Source organism: Pseudophryne corroboree, chromosome 7 (genome assembly GCF_028390025.1).
Source record: "Pseudophryne corroboree isolate aPseCor3 chromosome 7, aPseCor3.hap2, whole genome shotgun sequence".
NCBI classification, from domain to species: domain Eukaryota; kingdom Metazoa; phylum Chordata; class Amphibia; order Anura; family Myobatrachidae; genus Pseudophryne; species Pseudophryne corroboree.
Window position 1 is genome coordinate 374,726,284 of NC_086450.1, and position 24,516 is coordinate 374,750,799.

Here is a 24,516-nt window from a genome sequence, read left to right on the forward strand (position 1 = left end):
GCCATTACCGTTCTACAACAGCTGATTGTGGCAGCAATCCTGACAAGTGCTGCCTTTGTCCATGAGCGGAGATGCCCCATTAATTTCCTAATTGTCCTCCCCTCCATTTAAATAATATTTTGCTATGGATAGCCCCCTCCCTCCTCCGCTTATTCCCCCAATTAGCAGTTGTATTGCATTTACAGTAGCTCCTTAGTATCCACATACGATGGAAAGACCGGATCAGGATTCTGGATCTGTTTGAGTGCTGGGAACATGCTTAATGCAATAAATAGTGAGGGTATGAGAATAGGGATCCCACCAAACTACTAATGGATAGAACAGTGGTTCTCAAACTCGGTCCTCAGGACCCCACACGGTGCATGTTTTGCAGGTAACCCAGCAGGTGCACAGGTGTATTAATTACTCACTGACACATTTTAAAAGGTCCACAGGTGGAACCAATTATTTCACTTGTGATTCTGTGAGGAGACCTGCAAAACATGCACCGTGTGGGTCCTGAGGACCGAGTTTGAGAACCTGTGGAATAGAATATTTAAGACAAGTATTTTACATTGAAATACCCCTTTATTGGCTTGTAGACATGCCTATGAATCTGCTGTGATTGTGAAAAGTGTCCCTTGTTTGGAAACAAGTCCTCCCGTGTCATAGGGCCGTTAAGTAAGAGTACACCCTCTTGAAATTATGTTTTGTTAATGAGTGGCACAGTGGTCAGCTTTGCTGCCTCAGTGTTGGTGATAGGGTTCCATCCTGACTTAATCTGTGTGGTCGCACCATATAAATAAACGCTAACCAATATAAGCATATAGTATGCTTTTATCTCCCCATTGAGTCTTGAACTTTGTGTATATTTAACTGTATTTACTGTTATTTTGTCTTGTGAGTCTTTGTCTTGTGAGTTGAGTGCAGATGTTTTCACGTATTTGGAACGCATTGTAATGTGTGCCTGTGCAGCCGGATAATCTCAGGTGTTTATCTGTGAGTGTTTGTATGGTATGCATGGTATGCGATGACTGAGAAGTATCATTTATGCTTTCATTGAGTTAGACTAGTTAATAGGTAAGGACATCTAGACTTCTCATCTAAGCTTCCAGACAATGGTTCTTCTATGTGTTTATTTGACAGGTGTTGTACCTGGATCAGTTTCTCTGCTGCATACAGTCCTTGATTAACATATGCCAGCAGTACTGTACAGACATCAGCCTGCATTGTATGAAGGTCCTGATAACAATACTTGCCAGCCCAGCCTCTGAAACCCTCTATGAAAAGGTAATATTACTTGAATCTGTTTTATTTCTATCACCTCTGTACTCATTCCATCCCTTTTACCTATTATACTGAGTCACCCACCAACTAGACAAATTATTTTTATTTCTTTTACTTGGCTTTTGTAAAGTAAGCTATACATTCACCGCCCCCTAGTGATTGATATGTGTTTCAACTGTGCTCTACCATACTGCACAAACATATGGATGGCTGCAGTGTTTTAAAGGTTTATTGCATCTACAAATATGTTTATCTGTAAACATTCCTTATGCCCCAAACAGCAGGGGCAGGAGAAGTGGCATTTCGTGCATGGGTCAACAATCAAGACCAGTACAAACTATTACTAATCTGTGCTGTGCTACAAATTGCCTCAGTTTGGTTTGAACCCTCTAACTTTATAGATTGTGAAGACTGACAATTATTACTGGGGGGGAGAGGTCGTCTGAAGAGTGTGTGCCGTGGCAAAGGACCTCTAAAGGCCATAAGGGTTTGGGGTTCGGGCAAAAACAACCCAAAACATTTTGGAATAATCCTTAAAAGAAAAATGAATTTTAAATGCATGTATACTTTTATATTTATTGTAAGATATGCATTTAAAGGTGGTTGTTGCTGTTGTTGTTTTGTTTTTGTTGTTTTTGTTTGTTTTTTGTTGTTAAAGTTCACATTTTAAACAATAGCCTACCTTTTTGTCCCGCTTTCTGGTAAAATACATACTATTGTACATAAGGGGCGGGATGTACTAAAGCAAAAATGCGGTAAAACCCCCGAAAACGGGGGTTTTACCGCATTTTCATATTTACTAAGACCCTACCGCAGCGTTTTCGGCGTCCAGGGTTTCGCCATCTCTGGATGGCGAAACCCTATAGAAGCCTATGGGCTTCTTTTCGCCGACCGCCGCAACCCGCCGACACCGTCGACCCCCGCCACAGACGCCGACCCCCCTTCCCCCTGGCTTACCTTCCTCCAGGCTGCCCTGGACCCGGAAGGTAGTGTCCTCCTCCCCCTAGCAACGCAGCCGGACGTCCTTCCGGCTGCAGAGGGGAGGAGGAGGTGCCGGGGGCAGCCTGCTGCTGCTTCCCGGCATCTAGCCAGTGTGGGGACCCCGGGGAGGTGACGGAGACCCCCCGCAGACCACCTAACAGGTATCGCGGGGGGCCTCCGTCACCGCATCGCGATGTTGATCGCATATGTTAGTACATATGCGATCAACATCGCTGCGGTAACCGGCGAGGGGCGGCGATGTATGTTAATACATCCCGCCCAGGGTCTGATTCGGATTTGTACGCAAACCCTATGGTTGTTCTGCGCATGTGCAGGTTGGGTCTTGGGAGTATTGTTCGCAGCTGTGTTTAGGGGGGCGGCAATCCGCACCGTTTTGTAGGTGTCCTGAGCCCAGGGTCTGTGTCATCAGGCGCATGCAGCAGTATATGTACTCTGTCATTTTCCGCTTTTGATCTACTTTCCCTGCCAATTCTCCGGGCTCCAAGTAATCTGTACAGATATTATCCCTAATGGTGATTGTGAGTCTACGGCAGAGCATTTGGATGAGATCTGACCACATGAAAGTTGACTGCTCTACGAGGCATTTGCAAACACACACACACACACACACACACACAGCTAATGGAGCAACAAAACCGTGAACTTAACATGTTGTGGGGTTTTTTGGGGTTTTTTTTTTAGCTTTAATTCTATCCGATTTAGGCAACCAGTGGTTCTGTAGGTATTTCTCTATCGTCCTAGTGGATGCTGGGGTTCCTGAAAGGACCATGGGGAATAGCGGCTCCGCAGGAGACAGGGCACAAAAAGTAAAGCTTTAGGATCAGGTGGTGTGCACTGGCTCCTCCCCCTATGACCCTCCTCCAAGCCTCAGTTAGATTTTTGTGCCCGGCCGAGAAGGGTGCAATCTAGGTGGCTCTCCTAAAGAGCTGCTTAGAAAAGTTTAGCTTAGGTTTTTTATTTTACAGTGAGTCCTGCTGGCAACAGGATCACTGCAACGAGGGACTTAGGGGAGAAGAAGTGAACTCACCTGCGTGCAGGATGGATTGGCTTCTTTGGCTACTGGACATTAGCTCCAGAGGGACGATCACAGGTACAGCCTGGATGGTCACCGGAGCCTCGCCGCCGGCCCCCTTGCAGATGCTGAAAAGAGAAGAAGGTCCAGAATCGGCGGCAGAAGACTCCTCAGTCTTCTTAAGGTAGCGCACAGCACTGCAGCTGTGCGCCATTGCTCTCAGCACACTTCATACGGCAGTCACTGAGGGTGCAGGGCGCTGGGAGGGGGGCGCCCTGGGAGGCAATGTAAACCTATTTTTTGGCAAAAAATACCTCACATATAGCCTCCGGGGGCTATATGGAGATATTTAACCCCTGCCAGAATCCGTTGAAGAGCGGGAGACGAGCCCGCCGAAAAAGGGGCGGGGCCTATCTCCTCAGCACACAGCGCCATTTTCCCTCACAGAAAGGCTGGAGGGAAGGCTCCCAGGCTCTCCCCTGCACTGCACTACAGAAACAGGGTTAAAACAGAGAGGGGGGGCACTAATTTGGCGTTAGAAATATATAAAAAGATGCTATAAGGGAAAACACTTATATAAGGTTGTCCCTATATAATTATAGCGTTTTTTGGTGTGTGCTGGCAAACTCTCCCTCTGTCTCTCCAAAGGGCTAGTGGGTCCTGTCCTCTATCAGAGCATTCCCTGTGTGTGTGCTGTGTGTCGGTACGTGTGTGTCGACATGTATGAGGACGATGTTGGTGAGGAGGCGGAGCAATTGCCTGTAATGGTGATGTCACTCTCTAGGGAGTCGACACCGGAATGGATGGCTTATTTAGGGAATTACGTGATAATGTCAACACGCTGCAAGGTCGGTTGACGACATGAGACGGCCGACAAACAATTAGTACCGGTCCAGACGTCTCAAAAACACCGTCAGGGGTTTTAAAACGCCCGTTTACCTTAGTCGGTCGACACAGACACAGACACGGACACTGAATCCAGTGTCGACGGTGAATAAACAAACGTATTCCTTATTAGGGCCACACGTTAAGGGCAATGAAGGAGGTGTTACATATTTCTGATACTACAAGTACCACAAAAGAGGGTATTATGTGGGATGTGAAAAAACTACCTGTAGTTTTTCCTGAATCACATAAATTAAATGAAGTGTGTGATGATGCGTGGGTTCCCCCCGATAGAAAATTATTGGCGGTATACCCTTTCCCGCCAGAAGTTAGGGCGCGTTGGGAAACACCCCTTAGGGTGGATAAGGCGCTCACACGCTTATCAAAACAAGTGGCGGTACCGTCTATAGATAGGGCCGTCCTCAAGGAGCCAGCTGACAGGAGGCTGGAAAATATCATATAAAAGTATATACACACATACTGGTGTTATACTGCGACCAGCGATCGCCTCAGCCTGGATGTGCAGAGCTGGGGTGGCTTGGTCGGATTCCCTGACTAAAAATATTGATACCCTTGACAGGGACAGTATTTTATTGACTATAGAGCATTTAAAGGATGCATTTCTATATATGCGAGATGCACAGAGGGATATTTGCACTCTGGCATCAAGAGTAAATGCGATGTCCATATCTGCCAGAAGATGTTATGGACACGACAGTGGTCAGGTGATGCAGATTCCAAACGGCACAAAGGTGTATTGCCGTATAAAGGAAGAGGAGTTATTTGGGGTCGGTCCATCGGACCTGGTGGCCACGGCAACTGCTGGAAAATCCACCGTTTTTACCCTAAGTCACATCTCTGCAGAAAAAGACACCGTCTTTTCAGCCTCAGTCCTTTCGTCCCTATAAGAGTCATATTTGCCCAGGGATAGAGGAAAGGGAAGAAGACTGCAGCAGGCAGCCCATTCCCAGGAACAGAAGCCTTCCACCGCTTCTGCCAAGCTCTCAGCATGACGCTGGGACCGTACAGGACCCCTGGATCCTACAAGTAGTATCCCAGGGGTACAGATTGGAATGTCGAAACGTTTCCCCCTCGCAGGCTCCTGAAGTCTGCTTTACCAAGGTATCCCTCCGACAAGGAGGCAGTATGGGAAAAAATTCACAAGCTGTATTCCCAGCAGGTGATAATCAAATTACCCCTCCTACAACAAGGAAAGGGGTATTATTCCACACTATATTGTGGTACTGAAGCCAGAAGGCTAGGTGAGACCTATTCTAAATCTAAAAAAATTTGAACACTTACAAAGGTTCAAATCAAGATGGAGTCACTCAGAGCAGTGATAACGAACCAGGATGAAGGGGACTATATAGTGTCCCGGGACATCAGGGATGCTTACCTCCATGTCCCAAATTTGCCCTTCTCACTAAGGGTACCTCAGGTTCGTGGTATAGAACTGTCACTGTCAGTTTCAGACGCTGCCGTTTGGATTGTCCACGGCACCCCGGGTCTTTACCAAGGTAATGGCCGAAATGATGATTCTTCTTCGAAGAAAAGGCGTCTTAATTACCCCTTACTTGGACGATCTCCTGATAAGGGCAAAGTCCAGGGAACAGTTGGAGGTCGGAGTAGCACTATCTCGGATACTGCTACAACAGCACGGATGGATTCTAAATATTCCAAAATCGCAGCTGATCCTGACGACACGTCTGCTGTGCCTAGGGATGATTCTGGACACAGTCCAGAAAAAGGTGTTTCTCCCGGAAGAGAAAGCCAGGGAGTTATCCGAGCTAGTCAAGAACCTCCTAAAACCAGGAAAAGTGTCAGTGCATCATTGCACAAGGGTCCTAGTAAAAATGGTGGCTTCCTACGAAGCAATTCCATTCGGCAGATTTCACGCAAGAACTTTTCAGTGGGATCTGCTGGACAAATGGTCCGGATCGCATCTTCAGATGCATCAGCGGATAACCCTATATCCAAGGACAAGGGTGTCTCTCCTGTGGTGGTTACAGAGTGCTCATCTTCTAGAGGGCCGCAGATTCGGCATTCAGGATTGGATGCTGGTGACCACGGAGGCCAGCCCGAGAGGCTGGGGAGCAGTCACACAAGGAAAAAATTTCCAGGGAGTGTGATCAAGTCTGGAGACTTTTCTCCACATAAATATACTGGAGCTAAGGGTAAATTTATAATGCTCTAAGCTTAGCAAGACCTCTGCTTCAAGGTCAGCCGGTATTGATCCAGTGGGAAAAACATCACGGCAGTCGCCCACGTAAACAGACAGGGCGGCACAAGAAGCAGGAGGGCAATGGCAAAAACTGCAAGGACTTTTCGCTGGGCGGAAAATCATGGGATAGCACTGTCAGCAGTGTTTCATTCCGGGAGTGGAAACTGGGAAGCAGACTTCCTCAGCAGGCACGACCTCCACCCGGGAGAGTGGAAACTTCATCGGGAAGTTTTTCCACATGATTGTGAACCGTTGGGAAATACCAAAGGTGGACATGATGGCGTCCCGTCTGAACAAAAAACGGGACAGGTATTGCGCCAGGTCAAGAGACCCTCAGGCAATAGCTGTGGACGTTCTGGTAACACCGTGGGTGTACCAGTCGGTGTATGTGTTCCCTCCTCTGCTTCTCATACCTAAGGTACTGAAAATTATAAGACGTAGAGGAGTAAGAACTATACTCATGGCTCCGGATTGGCCAAGAAGGACTTGGTACCCGGAACTTCAAGAGATGCTCACAGAGGACTTATGGCCTCTGCCGCTAAGAAGGGACTTGCTTCAGCAAGTACCATGTCTGTTCCAAGACTTACCGCAGCTGCGTTTGACGGCATGGCGGTGGCACGCCGGATCCTAAGGGAAAAAGGCATTCCGGAAGAGGTCATTCCTACCCTGGTCAAAGCCAGGAAGGAGGTGACCGCACAACATTATCACCACATGTGGCGAAAATATGTTGCGTGGTGTGAGGCCAGGAAGGCCCCACGAAGAAATTTCAACTCGGTCGATTCCTGCATTTCCTGCAAACAGGAGTGTCTATGGGCCTCAAATTGGGGCCCATTAAGGTTCAAATTTCGGCCCTGTCGATTTTCTTCCAGAAAGAATTGGCTTCAGTTCCTGAAGTCCAGAAGTTTGTCAAGGGAGTATTGCATATACAACCCCCTTTTGTGCCTCCAGTGGCACTGTGGGATCTCAACGTAGTTCTGGGATTCCTCAAATCACATTGGTTTAAAACCAGTCAAATCTGTGGATTTGAAGCATCTCACATGAAAAGTGACCATGCTCTTGGCTCTGGCCTGGGCCAGGCGAGTGTCAAATTGGTGGTTTTTTTCTCAAAAAAGCCCATATCTATTTGTCCATTCGGACAGGGCAGAGCTGCGGACTCGTCCCCAGTTCTCTCCCTAAGGTGGTGTCAGTGTTTCACCTGAACCAGCTTATTGTGGTGCCTTGCGCCTACTAGGGACTTGGAGGACTCCAAGTTGCTGGATGTTGTCAGGGCCCTGAAAGTATAGGTTCCAGGACGGCTGGAGTCAGGAAAACTGACTTGCTGTTATCCTGTATGCACCCAACAAACTGGGTGCTCTTGCTTCTAAGCAGACTATTGCTAGTTGGATGTGTAATACAATTCAGCTTGCACATTCTGTGGCAGGCCTGCCACAGCCAAAATATGTAAATGCCCATTCCACAAGGAAGGTGGGCTCATCTTGGGCGGCTGCCCGAGGGGTCTCGGCTTTACAACTTTGCCGAGCGGCTATTTAGTCAGGGGCAAACACGTTTGTAAAATCCTACAAATTTGATACCCTGGCTAAGGAGGACCTGGAGTTCTCTCATTCGGTGCTGCAGAGTCATCCGCACTCTCCCGCCCGTTTGGGAGCTTTGGTATAATCCCCATGGTCCTTTCAGGAACCCCAGCATCCACTAGGACGATAGAGAAAATAAGAATTTACTTACCGATAATTCTATTTCTCGGAGTCCGTAGTGGATGCTGGGCGCCCATCCCAAGTGCGGATTATCTGCATTACTTGTACATAGTTACAAAAATCGGGTTATTATTGTTGTGAGCCATCTTTTCAGAGGCTCCGCTGTTATCATACTGTTAACTGGGTTCAGATCACAGGTTGTACAGTGTGATTGGTGTGGCTGGTATGAGTCTTACCCGGGATTCAAAATCCTTCCTTATTGTGTACGCTCGTCCGGGCACAGTATCCTAACTGAGGCTTGGAGGAGGGTCATAGGGGGAGGAGCCAGTGCACACCACCTGATCCTAAAGCTTTACTTTTTGTGCCCTGTCTCCTGCGGAGCCGCTATTCCCCATGGTCCTTTCAGGAACCCCAGCATCCACTACGGACTCCGAGAAATAGAATTATCGGTAAGTAAATTCTTATTTTTAGAACTACAAGCAATAGCTGCGAAAGCATGCTGAGACAGCTGAAGAGTCGCAGGCGGCCTAGCCCTGGCTTACTGTCTGGTAGTCTCTCTTTAATAACTGTTCAGGCCTCTACTGCGCAGACAACACCATCGCTCTCTAGCTCAGCAAGTTGCAGAGAAGCTCTTTACCAAGAAGGGAGCAGCAGATTAATTCACTTTATGACAAACGAACATCATGGTCCAGACAGCATTGTCTAGGCATAGCCTCACATAACTGCCATACATTAATCCAAATGTCAGAGTCTTCATTTGTGCCCAATGTCTGGTTGCTGTAGATGTTCCACCTTTTAGCCTCTGGACACAATGTTTATCAGTTCCACTTCTGTAGTTGTGATGACTTAACATGGACACATTTGTAGCTTTAAAAATACTCATTGTGCTACTTGTGCCATTTTTATATAGGGAACATAAACCTCCAGTATGCAACTATTATATCAAATATGTATTTTGCAATCATTATTCTGAAGACTTAATAAATCTGTCGGCATCAGTACATGAATCTCTGCTTGTCGGACCATTGAAAAGCAGACGCAGTGTCAGCAATGTAATGTTCTCCAGCTGAATCTGTCCTCACAGCTTGCAGGAACGCACACTTTGCTGCGAGTACCAAAACACCCTTTATTACCCCATTTTCAGATTAGTTTCTGTATTTGTAAAGGTATCTGTTTTCGAGTTCTCTCCCGGAATAGTCCTATCATGTCCAATCATTATGTGCATCTTTATTTACTCCCCATAGTGTACAGTGCACCTTGGTGTTCCTTTCTACACCCCACCTCTGCCAGCCAGCAGAACCCTGTAGTTCTATTCTACTTTTGTATGCACATAGACCGTATAAATGCTGGCTTCCTGTTATAGGCCCTACACACTGGCCGATTTTTTGAAAGATATGAACGATCTCGTTCATAAATGAACGAGAACTCGTTCATATCTTTCAGTGTGGAGACTCCAGCGATGAACGATGCGCGGCCCCGCGCTCGTTCATCGCTGGTCTCCCGTCGGCTGTGCATGCAGGCCAATTTGGACGATCTCGTCCATATTTGCCTGCACTTCAATGCAGCCGCGTGACGGGGGGAGTGAAGAAACTTCACTCCCCCCATCACTGCCCCCCCCGCCGCCGGGTCGCTCGGCGGCCGTATCCGCCGTCGGGCAGCTCGGCGGCGGGTCGGCCAGTGAGTAGGGCCCATTAGACTAGCAGTGAGCAGGCCGCAGCATGCCGCTACTCTTACAGGCTGCTGTGTATCTTTCTGTGCAGGTTCAAGGCGTCATGCAGTCACTGGCAGATGTACAAGGTGTGGGCACCCCTCAAGGTCTGTACAGGCATCACATGCAGCAGCTGATGCAGTGGGCATCTGCAGGTCATGATCAATGGACCAGCTATTCCATGGAGCGAGCACAGTTTGAGGTCCTCATCTCCGAGTCTGGTAAGGATCCCGGAATAACTTTCTGCTCCAGGTTTATAACTGGATTTACATTTGTAGAGACACTTGACTGTGAATTGTGCAGATACATAGTGTAATGCTATTCCTCTATATATACTGGGAACAACTGTGTAGCCACTGTATCTGGTTTGCCACACCGTCCATTGGGTGCGATACAATTTACCGATGTTAGGGATGTAGGCGGTTACATGACAGACACTGCCATCTCAACAATTAGCATGCTGACAGGGGATGGGATAATTATCTTACCCCTTCCCTGCATCCTACCATAAGTCACCCTGATACTTACCTTCGGTATATTGGGGTTCCGGCGCCGAATTCCGATTGGTGTCTGGATTCCGGTGTCGGTCACATGACCACTGACATCTCGACTGGCGGGGTGCTAACCTCATCCCTGTCCATGACATGTACTGCATTTACAATTGTTTCGTTGCCACCCACTCCCTTTAGGGCAGCTCCTAATACATTATATTGTGTGTGATTATCACACATGAATAAGATTGACAGGAGGTATTCTGAAGTAGACAAAGTAATTGAATCACAGGACAGAAAGAAGTGGCACTCTAGTCCATGTAAAACTCTGTAAGCAGATTTAATAACAATTTACAGACACTGCATATAACCCTGAATGATTAATTGCTCTCTAAGTAGGCATATAAAATACAATTAAATTTGTTATTTGACAGTAATACAGAACAAAGACTTTATATTACAGTGATAAGTAATAGGCGGGTGTGGTATGTAAGGTCGATAGTGTTTGGGTCGACCACTATTGGTCGATAGTAAGTAGGGCGACCGGGTCTTTAGGTTGACAAGACAAAAGGTCGACATGAGTTTTTGATGGGGGGTTTTGTGTCGTTTTCTCCGTACAGTGACTGGGAACCCAGATTAGTGCCCTGTGTCCCCACGCATGGCTCGCCATGCTTCGGGCACAGGTTACCATTCCCAATTGTAGTCCACGTGGATCGTAAAGTATGAAAAAGTGGGGGGGAGTGAAAAACTCATGTCGACCTTTTGACTTGTCGACATAAAGACCCTGTCGACCTAGAAACCCTGTCAACCTACTTACAGTCGACCTAAAGAACGGATCCCGTAATAGGCATATGTGAGGGTTGGTGTATTTTGTCGATCAGGACTGCTTATTAATCTGCTTAAGACTTTCCTGGTGTGCACTACTACTTTAAAACTAAATATAAATACAGTAGTTACCAGCCCATCAAAATGACAAAATTATGTAACAGTAATGTCAGCGCTGGCGGCTGTGCGAGCCCGAATGGAGCAACACTTGAATTGCTCCGTCGGGCGCCATCTATTTTGGGGGTAAAGCACCCCTAGCACCCCTAGGGGTGAGGCAGCAGCACAGAGTATTTCAGCAGACAGCATAACTCTGGAATGCCTGGCACAATTTACACCAAACTTGGTACGCATATGACTTACAATCTGGAAACAAATATCAGGACATTCATGATATGTCAGTGATGACAGGACTGCATGTGATAGTGACATGATGTGAGGAGGGGAATGGAGGCAGCAGGAAGCCACATGCTGAGAGTTGTATAGTGGGAAGAGCAGGGTCCCTTGGGGGAACAAAAAGGGGTCCGGCGACTACACAAAGTGCGCCAGGGAAGCAAGATATGCCTATTTACCAGTTCGTTAATTTACATTGGCTGGAGATCAACTACAATTCTATTTTACCATCCTCATCCCATAGCGCGGGTATTCAGCTAGTATGTATGTATGTGTGTGTGTGTGTATGTATGTATGTATGTATGTATGTATATATATATATATATATATATATATATATATATATATATATATATATACACGCTTGGGACCGGAAGAATTTTGGATATCGGATTTTTTCGTATTTTGGAATAGTTGCATACCATAATGAGATATCATGGTGATGGGACCTAAATCTAAGCACAGAATGCATTTATGTTACATATACACCTTATACACACAGCCTGAAGGTCATTTTAGCCAATATTTTTAATAACTTTGTGCATTAAACAAAGTGTGTGTACATTCACACAATTCATTTATGTTTCATATACACCTTGTACACACAGCCTGAAGGTCATTTAATACAATATTTTTAATGACTTTGTGTATTAAACAAAGTTTGTGGACATTGAGCTTCAGAAAACAAAGGTTTCACTATCTCACTCTCACGAAAAAAGTTCCGTAATTCGGAATATTCCGTATTTCGGAATATTTGGATATGGGATACTCAACCTGTGTATATAATATTATAATATAATAATATAATATAAAAAAAATGTTAATATATATATTATTATCTTCTCTCAAGCTTATTACCCCTTCCACCTATTACATGAATGTTTCTATGTTGTTATGTTATGTAGTTGAATCCCCCGCACCCAGCTGTGTGCTTATTGTCCACCTCACCTTAAAGATGTCACCAATCAGCAGATGTTAGATTGTAGCCTCCTCATTGGTGGAGATGATGTAGTCCTTTACATTAGTAATATCATATTCTCATATCCTATTCTGTACATGGTGTCTCAGGAATGCTTGGCCAAGGGGGCAGATACCTGTCTCCCTGCTGTGCTATGTGGTAATTGTTTCCCTAAGGACAGAAGATGATTCTTTTCAGTAATTGAAGTGTGTCAGAGTAATTCAGCTCCTTGTTCTTAGTTTTTTTTTATCTTTTAAGGAAATAAAGTTTGACTTCTCATCCTTCCCATCCTATATGTTCATGTGTTGGTAAAGGCTAAATGTCTCTAATCTGAGTGTATTTTTATGTTAATTAAACCCAAAATCTGTTTTGCGATCAACGTTGCTTATGGAGGACTGAACCAATATTCAGGAATGCAATACAGATGAATAATTCACTTGTGGTTAGTGGTATAACTGAGGTGGGAGGTAGTTTGTGTCTCATGCATCGGTAAGGTCACTATCCATTTACATTTCTCTTACGTCCTAGAGGATGCTGGGGTCCACATTAGTACCATGGGGTATGGACGGGTCCACCAGGAGCCATTGGCACTTTAAGAGTTTGAGAGTGTGGGCTGGCTCCTCCCTCTATGCCCCTCCTACCAGATTCAGTTTAGAAAATGTGCCCGGAGGAGCCGGTCACAGCCAGGGGAGCTCTCCTGAGCTTTCCTAATGAAGTTTAGTTTAGAGTTTTTTTATTTTACAGGGAGGCTACTGGCAACAGTCTCCCTGCAGCGTGGGACTAAGGGGGGGGGGGGGGGGGGGGGGGGGCAGTGTCCACCCTGCGGGGTCTGAGCCACTGACTCCGCTGACTGGACGCTGAGTTCCAGAGGGGCTGATCGGTCTCCGCCGCAGGGAAACCGCTCACCCTAGCTGCATGCCGCCGACCCCTTAAAGAGCTGAAGCAAGTGGTGAGTTGGTCACTGACCCCCCTGACAACCGGGGGGCCGGTGTGAAGTTGGCGGCAACAGGGGATGGATTGACCGCGCTCCTGGATGGTACCAGAGGCACACTGTGCGGTGCTGTGAGGGGCACCCTGGGCCAGCGCTTACCCCTCACACTGGTCAGCAAGCCTGTCAGGCTCCCCGGGGTCCCAGCCAGCACAAATCCTCAGGCCAGTTTCAAATTCAGAAGAGCTGGAAGACAGTGCCATGAAGGGGGCGGAGCTTCTCATCAGAGCGGACCCTGCAGCGTTCCAGCGCCATTTTCCTGCATGCTGTAGCTGAAGGAAGATCCTGCTCCTTCCACAGCAGCTCCAGTTTACTGTAATACGGTACCAGGGGGTTGTAGAAGGGAGGGGAGGCTGATTGTTTGACTCTGTGTCCTATTAAGGAGCACAAGTCAGCGCTGATAAGGGGTTTTCTCCTTGTGTTAAGCGCTAGTGTGAGTTGGCTCCAATCTCTGTCTCTCTCTCTTGCCATTCTTGGGGGAGGGGGGGGGGGACTCTGTCTTACCCCATCCTGTGGGTGTGTGTGGTGGTCACCAGCAGCACTGTCCAGCAATACTATGTCATATGCTGCGGAGGATTTATCCTCACAGGATGATCCCATTCCATGTAATCAGGTTATCAATCAAGACTTGGATTTCTCAGATATCTGACAGGGTTACCAATAATGAGTCTGCAACACAGGTATTGCAGTCCTCTATGGCTGTATGGCCCTTGTCTGGTACCTCGGGTCACCCCACTATATTTCCCCACAAACGTGTGCTTGTGCAGGTAACACACGATGACACGGATACCGATTCTGATACTACAGATGGTGATGGGGATGTTTGCATCTCTTGCAAGGGGGGTACAGTTGTTGGTTGAGGCTATCAGGGATGTGTTAAATGTTAATGATACCACACCTGAGCAGGTTGAGGAGGCTTTCTTCACTGAAAACAAGAAATCCTCGCTAACCTTCCCTGCGTCAAAAGAGCTGAATGCTATATTTGAAAAGGCCTAGGTGAATCCTGAAAAGAAGTTTCAGATTCCTAAGAGGATTCTGGTAGCTTTTCCTTTCCCTGAGGAGGATAGGAAAAAGTGGGAAAACCCGCCAATTGTTGACGCATCTGTATCCAGACTCTCCAAGAAGGTGGTTTTACCGGTGCCGGGATCTACCGCCTTAAAGGAGCGGGTAGATAGGAAAATTGACAATACTCTGAAATCAGTGTACACTGCTTCAGGGACCATATTACGTCCCACTATTGCTAGTGCATGGATTGCAAAGGCAATAGTGAAGTGGTTGGCTACCATAATTGAGGATTTGGATACAATGGATAGGGATGACGTTGCATTGTACTTGCGCAACATTCATGATTCTGCAGGTTTTATGGTTGAATCCATGAAAGTCCTGGGTTCCGTGGCTGCTGGAATTTCTTCCATGTCTGTTTCAGCTCGTCGGGGACTGTGGCTCCGCCAGTGGTCGGCCGATTCAGGATCCAGGAGGAGCGTGGAGTCGCTGCCCTATACAGGCCAGGCTCTCTTTGTGGAAGCCCTAGACGCGTGGATATCTACCGCTACAGCGGGTAAGTCTCCGTATCTTCCCTCAGCAGCACCTGCTCCGAAGAGATCCTTCTCCTCAGCTACGCAGCAGTCCTTTCGGCCCAACAAGCCCAGAAAGGCCAAGTCATCCAATACCTTCTTCAGTGGAGGTAAGGTTAAATCCAAGAAGCCTGCCGCCGCAGGTTCCCAAAAACAAAAGCCTACTTCAGGTACTCCAAAGTCCTCCGCATAACGGTGGACGGGAAGGCCCCAGGTGGGGCCTGTGGGAGCGAGACTCAGACAGTTCAGTCATGATTGGGTATCGTCCGGCCTGGATCCCTGGGTAATAGATATTGTGTCTCAGGGATACAGGCTGGAATTTCAAAGTCTCCCTCCTCACCGTTATTTCAGGTCTGGCTTACCAACTCTGTTGGAGAACGGCACTGTGCTTCAGGATGCTGTCCAAAGGCTGGTGGAGGCCGAGGTCATTGTGCTGGTACCACCGCACATGCTGACGAAAGGTTACTATTCTAACCTTTTCGTGGTACCGAAACCGGATGGTTCGGTCAGGCCCATTCTGAACCTAAAATCATTGAACCCCTTTCTAAAGGAGTTCAAGTTCGAGATGGAGTCTCTCAGGGCGGTGATATCAGGTCTGGAAGAGGGGGAATTCCTGGTATCACTGGATATCAAGGATGCGTACCTTCACATTCCGATCTGGCTGCCTCATCAGGCTTCGCATTGCTGGACTGTCCTTTTCAGTTCCAGGCCCTGCCATTCGGCCTCTCAACAGTACCAAGGGTGTTTACCAAGGTGATGGCAGAAATGGTGATACTCCTCCGCAAGCAGGGTGTGAACATCATTCCTCATCTGGACGATCTCCTGATAAAGGCATCGTTCAGGGAAAAGCTGCTGCAGTCCATTGTTCTCACAACGCGGCTGCTTCAGAGTCACGGGTGGATTCTGAATTTTCCGAAGTCGCATTTGGAACCAACTCGGAGATTGTCATTTCTGGGAATGATCCTGGATACGGAAGTGCAGCGAGTGTTTCTTCCGCGGGACAAGGCATTGGTGATCCAATCCATGGTCCGGGATGTCTTGAAGCCACCCTGGGTGTCGGTACATCAATGCATTCGTCTATTGGGAAAGATGGTGGCCTCTTACGAGGCTCTCCAGTACGGGAGGTTTCATGCTCGGACCTTCCAACTGGACCTTCTGGACAAGTGGTCGGGATCTCACCTCCACATGCATCAGAGAATTTCTGTCGCCAAGGGCAAGGATTTCTCTCCTCTGGTGGCTCCAATTGCCTCAACTCCTGGAAGGCCGCAGGTTCGGGATTCAGAACTGGGTCCTGCTAACAACGGATGCGAGCCTCCGGGGCTGTCACACAAGGGGTGACCTTCCAAGGACGGTGGTCAAGCCTGGAAACCGGCCTGCCCATCAACATTCTGGAACTAAGAGCCGTCTAAAACGGTCTTCTTCAGGCAGCCCCTCTTCTAAGAAACCGGGCCATTCAAGTGCAGTCGGACAATGTAACAACAGTGGCTTACATAAACCTACAGGGCGGAACGAAGAGCAGAGCGGCAATGTCAGAGGTCACAAGAATACTCCTCTGGACGGAAAAGCATGCGCTGGCGCTGTCAGCCATCTTCATTCCGGGAGTAGACAACTGGGAAGCAGACTTCCTCAGCAGATACGATCTCCATCCGGTATAGTGGGGCCTCCATCCGGAGGTGTTCAAGGAGGTAACAGATCTTTGGGGACTACCCCAACTAGACATGATGGCCTCTCATCTCAACAAGAAGCTTCGGCGTTATTGTTTCAGGTCGAGGGACCCACAGGCAGTGGCAGTGGACGCCCTGGTGTCTCCGTGGGTGTTCCAGTCAGTGTACGTGTTTCCACCTCTCCCACTGATCCCAATAATCCTAAAGCTCATAAGGAGAACAAGGGTTCAAACGATTCTCATTGCCAGAGACTGGGCATGAAGGGCTTGGTACACGGACCTTCTGAATTTACTGTAAGAAGAGCAAAGACCTCTTCCTCTTCGGGAGGACCTGCTGCAGCAGGGGGCATTCGCCTATCAAGACTTACAGCGGCTACGTTTGATGGCATGGAGGTTGAGCACCTGATTCTTGCTCGGAAAGGTATTCCAAAGAAAGTTATTCCTACCCTCATACAGGCTAGGAAAGGGGTAACGTCGAAACATTTATCATCGTATTTGGAAGAAATATGTTTCTTGGTGTAAGTCCAAGAAATTTCCTGTGGTGGAATTTCAACTGGGACGTTTCCTCCTCTTCCTGCAGGCAGGAGTAGATATGGGACTGAGATTGGGATCTGTGAAGGTCCAGATTTCAGCCCTATCCATTTTCTTTCAGAAACAATTGGCTGCCCTCCCTGAGGTTCAGACCTTTTTGAAGGGAGTTCTGCATATCCAACCTCCCTTTGTAGCCGCCTTGGGACCTTAACTTGGTGTTGCAGTTTCTCCAGTCAGATTGGTTTGAGCCTCTACAGGAGGTCGAGCTCAAATTTCTTACATGGAAGGCGGTCACCTTGTTGGCCTTAGCTTCTGCTAGGCGTGTCTCTGAGCTGGGAGCTTTATCATGTAAAAGTCCTTATTTGATCTTCCATGAGGATAGAGCGGAGCTCCGGACTCATCAGCAGTTCCTTCCAAAGGTTGTGTCGGCATTTCATATCAACCAACCTATTGTGGTGTCAGTGGCTACTGACTCCTCAATTACTTCAAAGTCCTTGGATATCGTGATGGCTCTGAAGATATATGTGAAGAGAACTTCTCGTCACAGGAATTTAGAGACTCTGTTTGTCCTATATGATCCCAAGAAAATTGGGTGTCCTGCTTCTAAGCAGACTATTTCTCTCTGGATTAGGTTCACTATCCAGCACGCTTGTTCTACGGCAGGACTGCCGTGTCCAAAATCTGTTAAGGCCCACTCTACTCGTAAGGTGGGGTCTTCCTGGGTGGCTGCCCGGGGTGTCTCGGCATTGCAACTTTGCCGAGCTGCAACTTGGTCTGGATCGAACACGTTTGCAAGGTTCTACAAGTTCGATACTTTGGCCTCTGATGATCTGAAGTTCAGTCAATCAGTTCTGCAGGAGCCTCTGCGCTCTCCCTCCCGTTCTGAGAGCTTTGGTACATCCCCATGGTACTAATGTGGACCTCCGCATCCTCTAGGATGTAAGAGAAAATAGGATTTTGGTACCTAACGGTAAATCCTTTTAATGAAACTCACCACTATCTGTGTTAAGTCTCGAAGTATGTCGTCATCTCGGGCACAGTTTCTAGACTGAGTCTGGTAGGAGGGGCATAGAGGGAGGAGCCAGCCCACACTCTTAAACTCTTAAAGTGCCAACGGCCAGTGGACCTGTCTATACCCCATGGTACTAATGTGGACCCCAGCATCCTCTACGGACTACGAGAAAAGGATTTACCGGTAGGTACCAAAATCCTATTTTTCATAGTGAATTGATAGGTTGATTATTGGACTAGGCCACAGAATGGCTGTCATGCCTGTGTTCACTTAAAAGTGTTTCCCTGTCACAAGATCAGTAAATCACAGGACTCCGTATCGGCGCTGGTTCCTCGTGCAGATTCACAGACTTCTCTCAAGAGGGGCTGGCCTTATTTAGGCTAGGAGCAGTGTCAGTCTGGGGCATGAATGGCCCACCGGGGGGATGCTGTTGCAGAGGCCCATGATTAAGGGTATGGCCAGGCTCCAGTGGGGCGTGGCCAGCCATCACAAAGGTTTGGCTAACCAATACAGAGTACATGTTGTGTGCCCAATGGTAAATATATAATAAACCATATTCTTGTGAAGTATAATGTAACATATGTATAATGCATAATTCAAGTGCTCCTGGATCAAGTCTGGAACGTGATCCCTAGAGAAGGAGAGGGCACATAGGGAATGGGGCCCACTGGGGGTTTCCACTGTTCCCCTTTGGGCTAGTCTGACCCTGGCTAGGAGAGACGCAATCTGTATCCCGCTCACCTCTCCACAGCAACAGAAGTTTATTGGGATTGTTAGGAGAACTATAGAGCTATTTGAAGTGATGTAACATTAAGGGGCAGGACAAACTGGTCACATTTCCCCCTTCCCCATACAAAAAAGGGGATAATATGAATAAGAACATTTGATGTAAAATGGATTTTTTTGAAAAGTCCCTGCCACCTAAATGGTGTTAACCCATCTTGAGTGACATTGACACACTTGTCATGGCTGTCGCACACTTACACAATAGTGTAAATGTCATGCAGAGTGTTTACACCCCATTATATCTACCCTTACGCCCATCATAAACACTTGTGTGCTGATGTGATGTAACACTGGGGGTGGGGACTGTAAAGTTGCAATGGCCCTATAATTACACCCCTGGAAAAAAAGGGCATATGAGTACATAGGAAAACTGCCATGAAATACTGATTTTGTCACTTTGCCCTAAGTAATGCTGACATAATAGGCATATACTGTATATTTTTTTTCTGGTTTGCTACTGAAAGAACCCTATCTGTCTCGGAAAAAGCAATTAGCAGCAACTAAGTTGGGAAACCTTGATATAGAGATGTAATGATATACGTTAGATGCTACTTGTAAATTAGATATATGTTATGTTTACAACAGTTGGTATTGCGTGAGCGGCGGTGTCCCCAATTACGATGCCAGGATCCTGTCATTGAGCTGGCTGGTGGGAAGGAGGGGAGTGAGAGCAACAAAGCACCTTGCAGGCTCGTTGTTGAGCTGCGTTCGCCACAGGTTCTATTCCCACTCTATGGGTGTCGTGGACACCCACGAGTGGGAATAGTCCCTGTTATTCGACTGTAGGGATTGTGAGGGGGTAGGATGTAGCGGCCAGTATTGTGATCAGTGGTCTCCTAACTACCGGCCACATAACTATATCCCGTTTACAGCATGGAGTAAAATACTGTTTTATTTACATGATGTGTTTTTCAGGCCCTGTCGTTGGAGAGCATCTTGATCTCTTATTTCCGGTTTTAAAGACCTGTCTTCAGCCAACCAAAGAGCCAGAGATGCGCTTGAAACTCTTCACCATGCTGTCCAAACTTCTGCTAAAAGCCAACGAAACCGTCAACTCTAAAGGGTTTGTAGAGATTCAGTCACTTCCTTCACAGTATAAAACAATAAGCGCTCATTCATAGGCTTTTGGGCACTCATCATACAATATTGCAGACAGGAATGCTTGAAAGGCGTATTGTTCTGTCTAGTCCTACACAGAAATGTTACTTAATTGAGTTACTAAGGAAAACAATTCACAAGTATGCCACTAATCTAATCAGGTCAATGTAATGAGAACGCCTCTCGCATCATTTACAAATCTATATGCTCCCATACGAAGACTATATGTAAAAATATAGAAAGATAGGTGGGAGGCATTCAATTTGCCGGTTGTCTGGATCCCGGCTGTCAGGAGACTGACGCCGGAATCCTGACACCTGGTAAATCCCCACTCAGGTGGTGGTCCACGCCACCATCCGGTCACAACTGGGCACGAAGAGTGGTAAGTGCAGCGAGCCCACGGGGGGGACATGCTGCGCTCATCGCCGGTATTCTGGCTATCGGGATCCCGGTGTCGGTCTCCTGACTGCCGGGATCCCGACAGCCAAGATACCATATTGTTCCTAGATTTTACCACATCAAAACAGAATATAAACTGTATTGCTTTTATTATGCAGATAAATGTAAGCTGTTGTCTTTGTATGGGATTACTGGTAAGCCTGCTGTGCATAGGAATAATATCTTTCCCATCACAACTTTAAATCAAAGACCTTACGTTCTGGTGAATGTTTATATATAATATGTTTATATATCAAATATAAATCCACTTATATTTTAGGTTTAGCGGTACTGTACATTGCGTTAGCATCCAAAGTTGAGACTATTATCCTCTTAACAGCCATTTTAAAGTCTAATTTCTGCAAAATGACTACAGGAAGGAAGTTTGTCGTGCGTGGAAAACTGTTCTCCCCACAAAGCGAACCCTTGTATCCAATATCGGTAGGTCTAACATATTACGGGAAAAGCGGCATAAGTGTGAATCTTTCTAGTTTGTGCAGTTTGTTTTTTAGTTTGGATGTTCTCTATCGGGAAACATTTGGCATCCAGGCGGTCAGGTGACAACGCCAGAATCTCTATATAGTATATAGTCAGATGTCTGCCTTGTCTTCAGTATATGTTAAAGTGCAAATACAGTAATCGTGACTCCGTAAGAAAGGGTCTCCTAAAAATAGTGACCCAGGAATCTGACTCGGGAAGGATCTGGGTAAGTCTGCAGTGTAAATGGGTGACCCGGGTCATCCATCCTGGATCCCATTTAAAAGCCTATACAGAGACAGCTCACTGGAGCTTGGAGATTTTGTCATCTCCAAGCACCAGCAGAGGGAAGACCTGCCACTATACCAGGTCCAGCCTGTGGGGTGAATGGGTGACACTGTTTAAAACACGTGTTCAGTTACCCGGGTTGGACCCAGGTTTTTAGTGGAAAAGAGGCATAACGAATACCGCTTTCAGATTGCAATGCCAGGTCGCATCCGGAATTTGGAAACTGGTCCTTCTCGGGTGCGACCCAGCTTTGGACCCTTTCACACTGGCTTCCCGACACAGCATTATGCCGGGTCGGGTTACCTTCGGGGGGTGTTGATGGAGGCGGTGCTGGGAGATGCAATCTTCTCCACTCTACCTCTGCCTATACTGTGAACCAGTTCCGGGTTGCATCGACCCGGCAATCCAGTCACACTGCACTTGGCCTGGTAATAACCTCGAAATAACCCTTCTTTATACCCGGGTTGAAATACCGGGTCAGATGACCTGAGAATTCAGGACTGACCCCTTTCACACTGCACAGTGACCTGCGTCGACCCGGCAATATACCGTGTCGATATTGCGCTTTGTGCGGTGTCAAAGGGGTTTTGGTAACTAGACGCTCTGGTAATGTCACACTGGGTGTATCCTATTCCTCTGGCTGTGGTTATAGCTTCACCGTGCTCTGTGCTATTCAGATGCTGAGATTCAGGCACACACCGGTAGGGAATTATCCAGTCTGTTCATATTCCTGCAGCCTGAGAAGTAGGAAACCTAGATACACAGTTACAGATCAGGCATTTATGCCTAATATGCATACATACTGTGCATAAAAAGATAAATACACAGAGAGGACCTCCTTTCCAGCTCTGGAATTTGCTTTCTATCCCTGCTGTGAAATGGGCAGTCTTGTCAGCCAGTTGGAAGGCCACATTGTAGGAACCTTCGTTGAATTGACACTACTGTGATGTGTTAGGGAGTGGGAATTTCATACTAGACTTTAATATTCCTGTGTTCCCGACCCGGCCGTTGGGGCATTGGCAAATTTCGGCAGTATGTCGCTGATGTATGGGGGCCATTAGATTTAGCTTATGACATGTCATCGTGTATGTTTGCGTTTGTTGTGGCCCTGTAGCTACTGGTCGTCTTTTTGAGGGTGAACTACAGTACTGCAGCACCTCTTTTAAATGAGGCATCACATACTGCTTGTGCGAAGTCACTTTGACTGAATTTGTGCTACAGAGTTCTCTACTGGAAGATTGTCATCTACCAGCAGAACAACATGCCTGTAGACTCCCGACAACACCAGACCCCTAATAAAACTTAGTGATCATTTCTTACAGTAACAGTTCCACAATTAAAAGATTTTACATGAAATAGAACATATGTAATGTGTGAATAGAGGACACTTACTATGGGGTATATTCAATAAGAATCTGGTCCATTCCGACATGCAGTTGTCGGAATGGACCCGACAACCCCTATTCAAAAGAGCGGCCAAATCCGACTTTCAGATTTGGCCGTTCCCGGATTCCTGACCTGCTGCTGCTGTCAGGGCTGTGGGTGCGCTGACAGCAGCAGCACCAGGGGTGAGGGGGGATCTGCCAGCAGCGCTGGGGGTGAGGAGGGATCTGTCAGCGGCGCCGGGGGTGAGATGTCTGCGGCAGCGTGGAGAGCAGCGGACGGAGGGAGGAGACGGGGAAGCAGCGGCTACAGCAGCGGAGGCTCAAGGCGGCGTCCACCCGGCTCCAGCAACGGGACCTCGCTTGCTGGAGCCGGGTGGACGCTGCCGCTGGGTTCCTGCTCTCCCCGCTGCTCCCCCAGCACTCACTGTGAATTTGATTCAGTTAAGAACAAAGCAAAATAAAAATAAGAGCGATTTGCACCTTAGCAAAACCATATTGGGGCAGATGGGGCGGATTTAAAATGTTCTGAGCGATAGGAATTGGTAAATACTGTGTCCAAGCTGAATTTTAAATATCCGTGTAAACACAAAGCTGCCCAGCATTTGTGGGCTACATGCAAAAGCCGTAAACATGTGAATGCCAAAACAATACATAAATGCATTTGCATCCCTTACATTGCAACATAGCTTGTTCCAGAAACGAGTAACCCAGACTATGTACTTTATCTTGAATTTTTTACATCTTACATTTAGTATGACAAATTAAGATGCATATTCTAAGAATTATATAGTGTACTCCAGGGCCCATAATTAGGGTGTCACGTGTCACACAGGGCACTGCAAGGCAGGGGGCACTGTTCTGCAGCACCTGTCAATAATTTGTTTTAATCAATCTTACTTGCAACTTCCTCCTCTTTAATCCCCGGCATCTCCTGGATTTAGGAGAGTATCATTTTATTTTCAGGTACCCCGGATTCTTGGAGACGTCTACAGACTTGGAGACGTGAACACAGTCGGCGTGTGAACATAGGTAAGTATGTGTATGTCGGCATGTATGTAATAAAGTTTTACTTTCACGGTGTGCGTGTCCAGTTTTTATTTGGGTATTTTTTTGCAGAAGAACTACAGGTACCAGCGGGCCCGTTTTACCACCGCATGCTGGTACTTGTGGTTCTCCAAGTACCAGCTTGCGGGGAGGCTTGCTGGGACTTGTAGTTCTTCTGCAAAAAAACAATATTCTTTGATTTTACACAAGGCTATCAGCCCCCCATCCGCAGCCCATGGATGGGGGGGGGGACAGCCTCGGGCTTCACCCCTGGCCCTTGGGTGGCTGGAGGGGGGGGACCCCTTGATTTAAGGGGTCCCCACTCCTCCAGGGTACCCCGGCCAGGGGTGACTAGTTGGGTATTTAATGCCACGGCCGCAGGGACCGGTATAAAAGTGTCCCCCGGCTGTGGCATTATCTCTCCAGCTAGTGGAGCCCGGTGCTGGTTCAAAAAATACGGGGGACCCCTACGCGCTTTGTCCCCCGTATTTTTTGCACCAGGACCGGACGCAGAGCACGGTGCTGGTTCTAAAAATACGGGGGATCCCCTGTCCATTTTCCCCCCGTATTTTTACAATCAGGACCGGCTCAAAGAGCCCAAGGCTGGTTATGCTTAGGAGGGGGGACACCACGCATTTTTTTTTCCGTGATTTTAACCCATTCCCATCCCTTCCCACTGAAAACCATGCTCTCTTTCTTTTAGTCAGTTAAAAAAAAAAAATATTTTAAAAAATCTATAAATAATACTTGTGTCTCCTGATAGACAAACCAAGTACATAATCC

At 47.3% G+C, this 24,516-nt stretch overlaps 1 protein-coding gene across 2 annotated transcripts in view; it reads left to right on the plus strand.

The window, feature by feature from the left end:
- Positions 1-24,516, plus strand: part of DNAAF5 (dynein axonemal assembly factor 5) — a 241,225-nt gene that overhangs the window by 139,050 nt on the left and 77,659 nt on the right. For both annotated transcript variants that reach the window (XM_063934513.1, XM_063934514.1), the window contains exons 7-9: positions 1,126-1,269; positions 9,838-10,006; positions 19,919-20,066. In XM_063934513.1, coding sequence (XP_063790583.1) covers positions 1,126-1,269; positions 9,838-10,006; positions 19,919-20,066 — 461 coding nt within the window. The remainder of the gene's footprint in view (positions 1-1,125; positions 1,270-9,837; positions 10,007-19,918; positions 20,067-24,516) is intronic.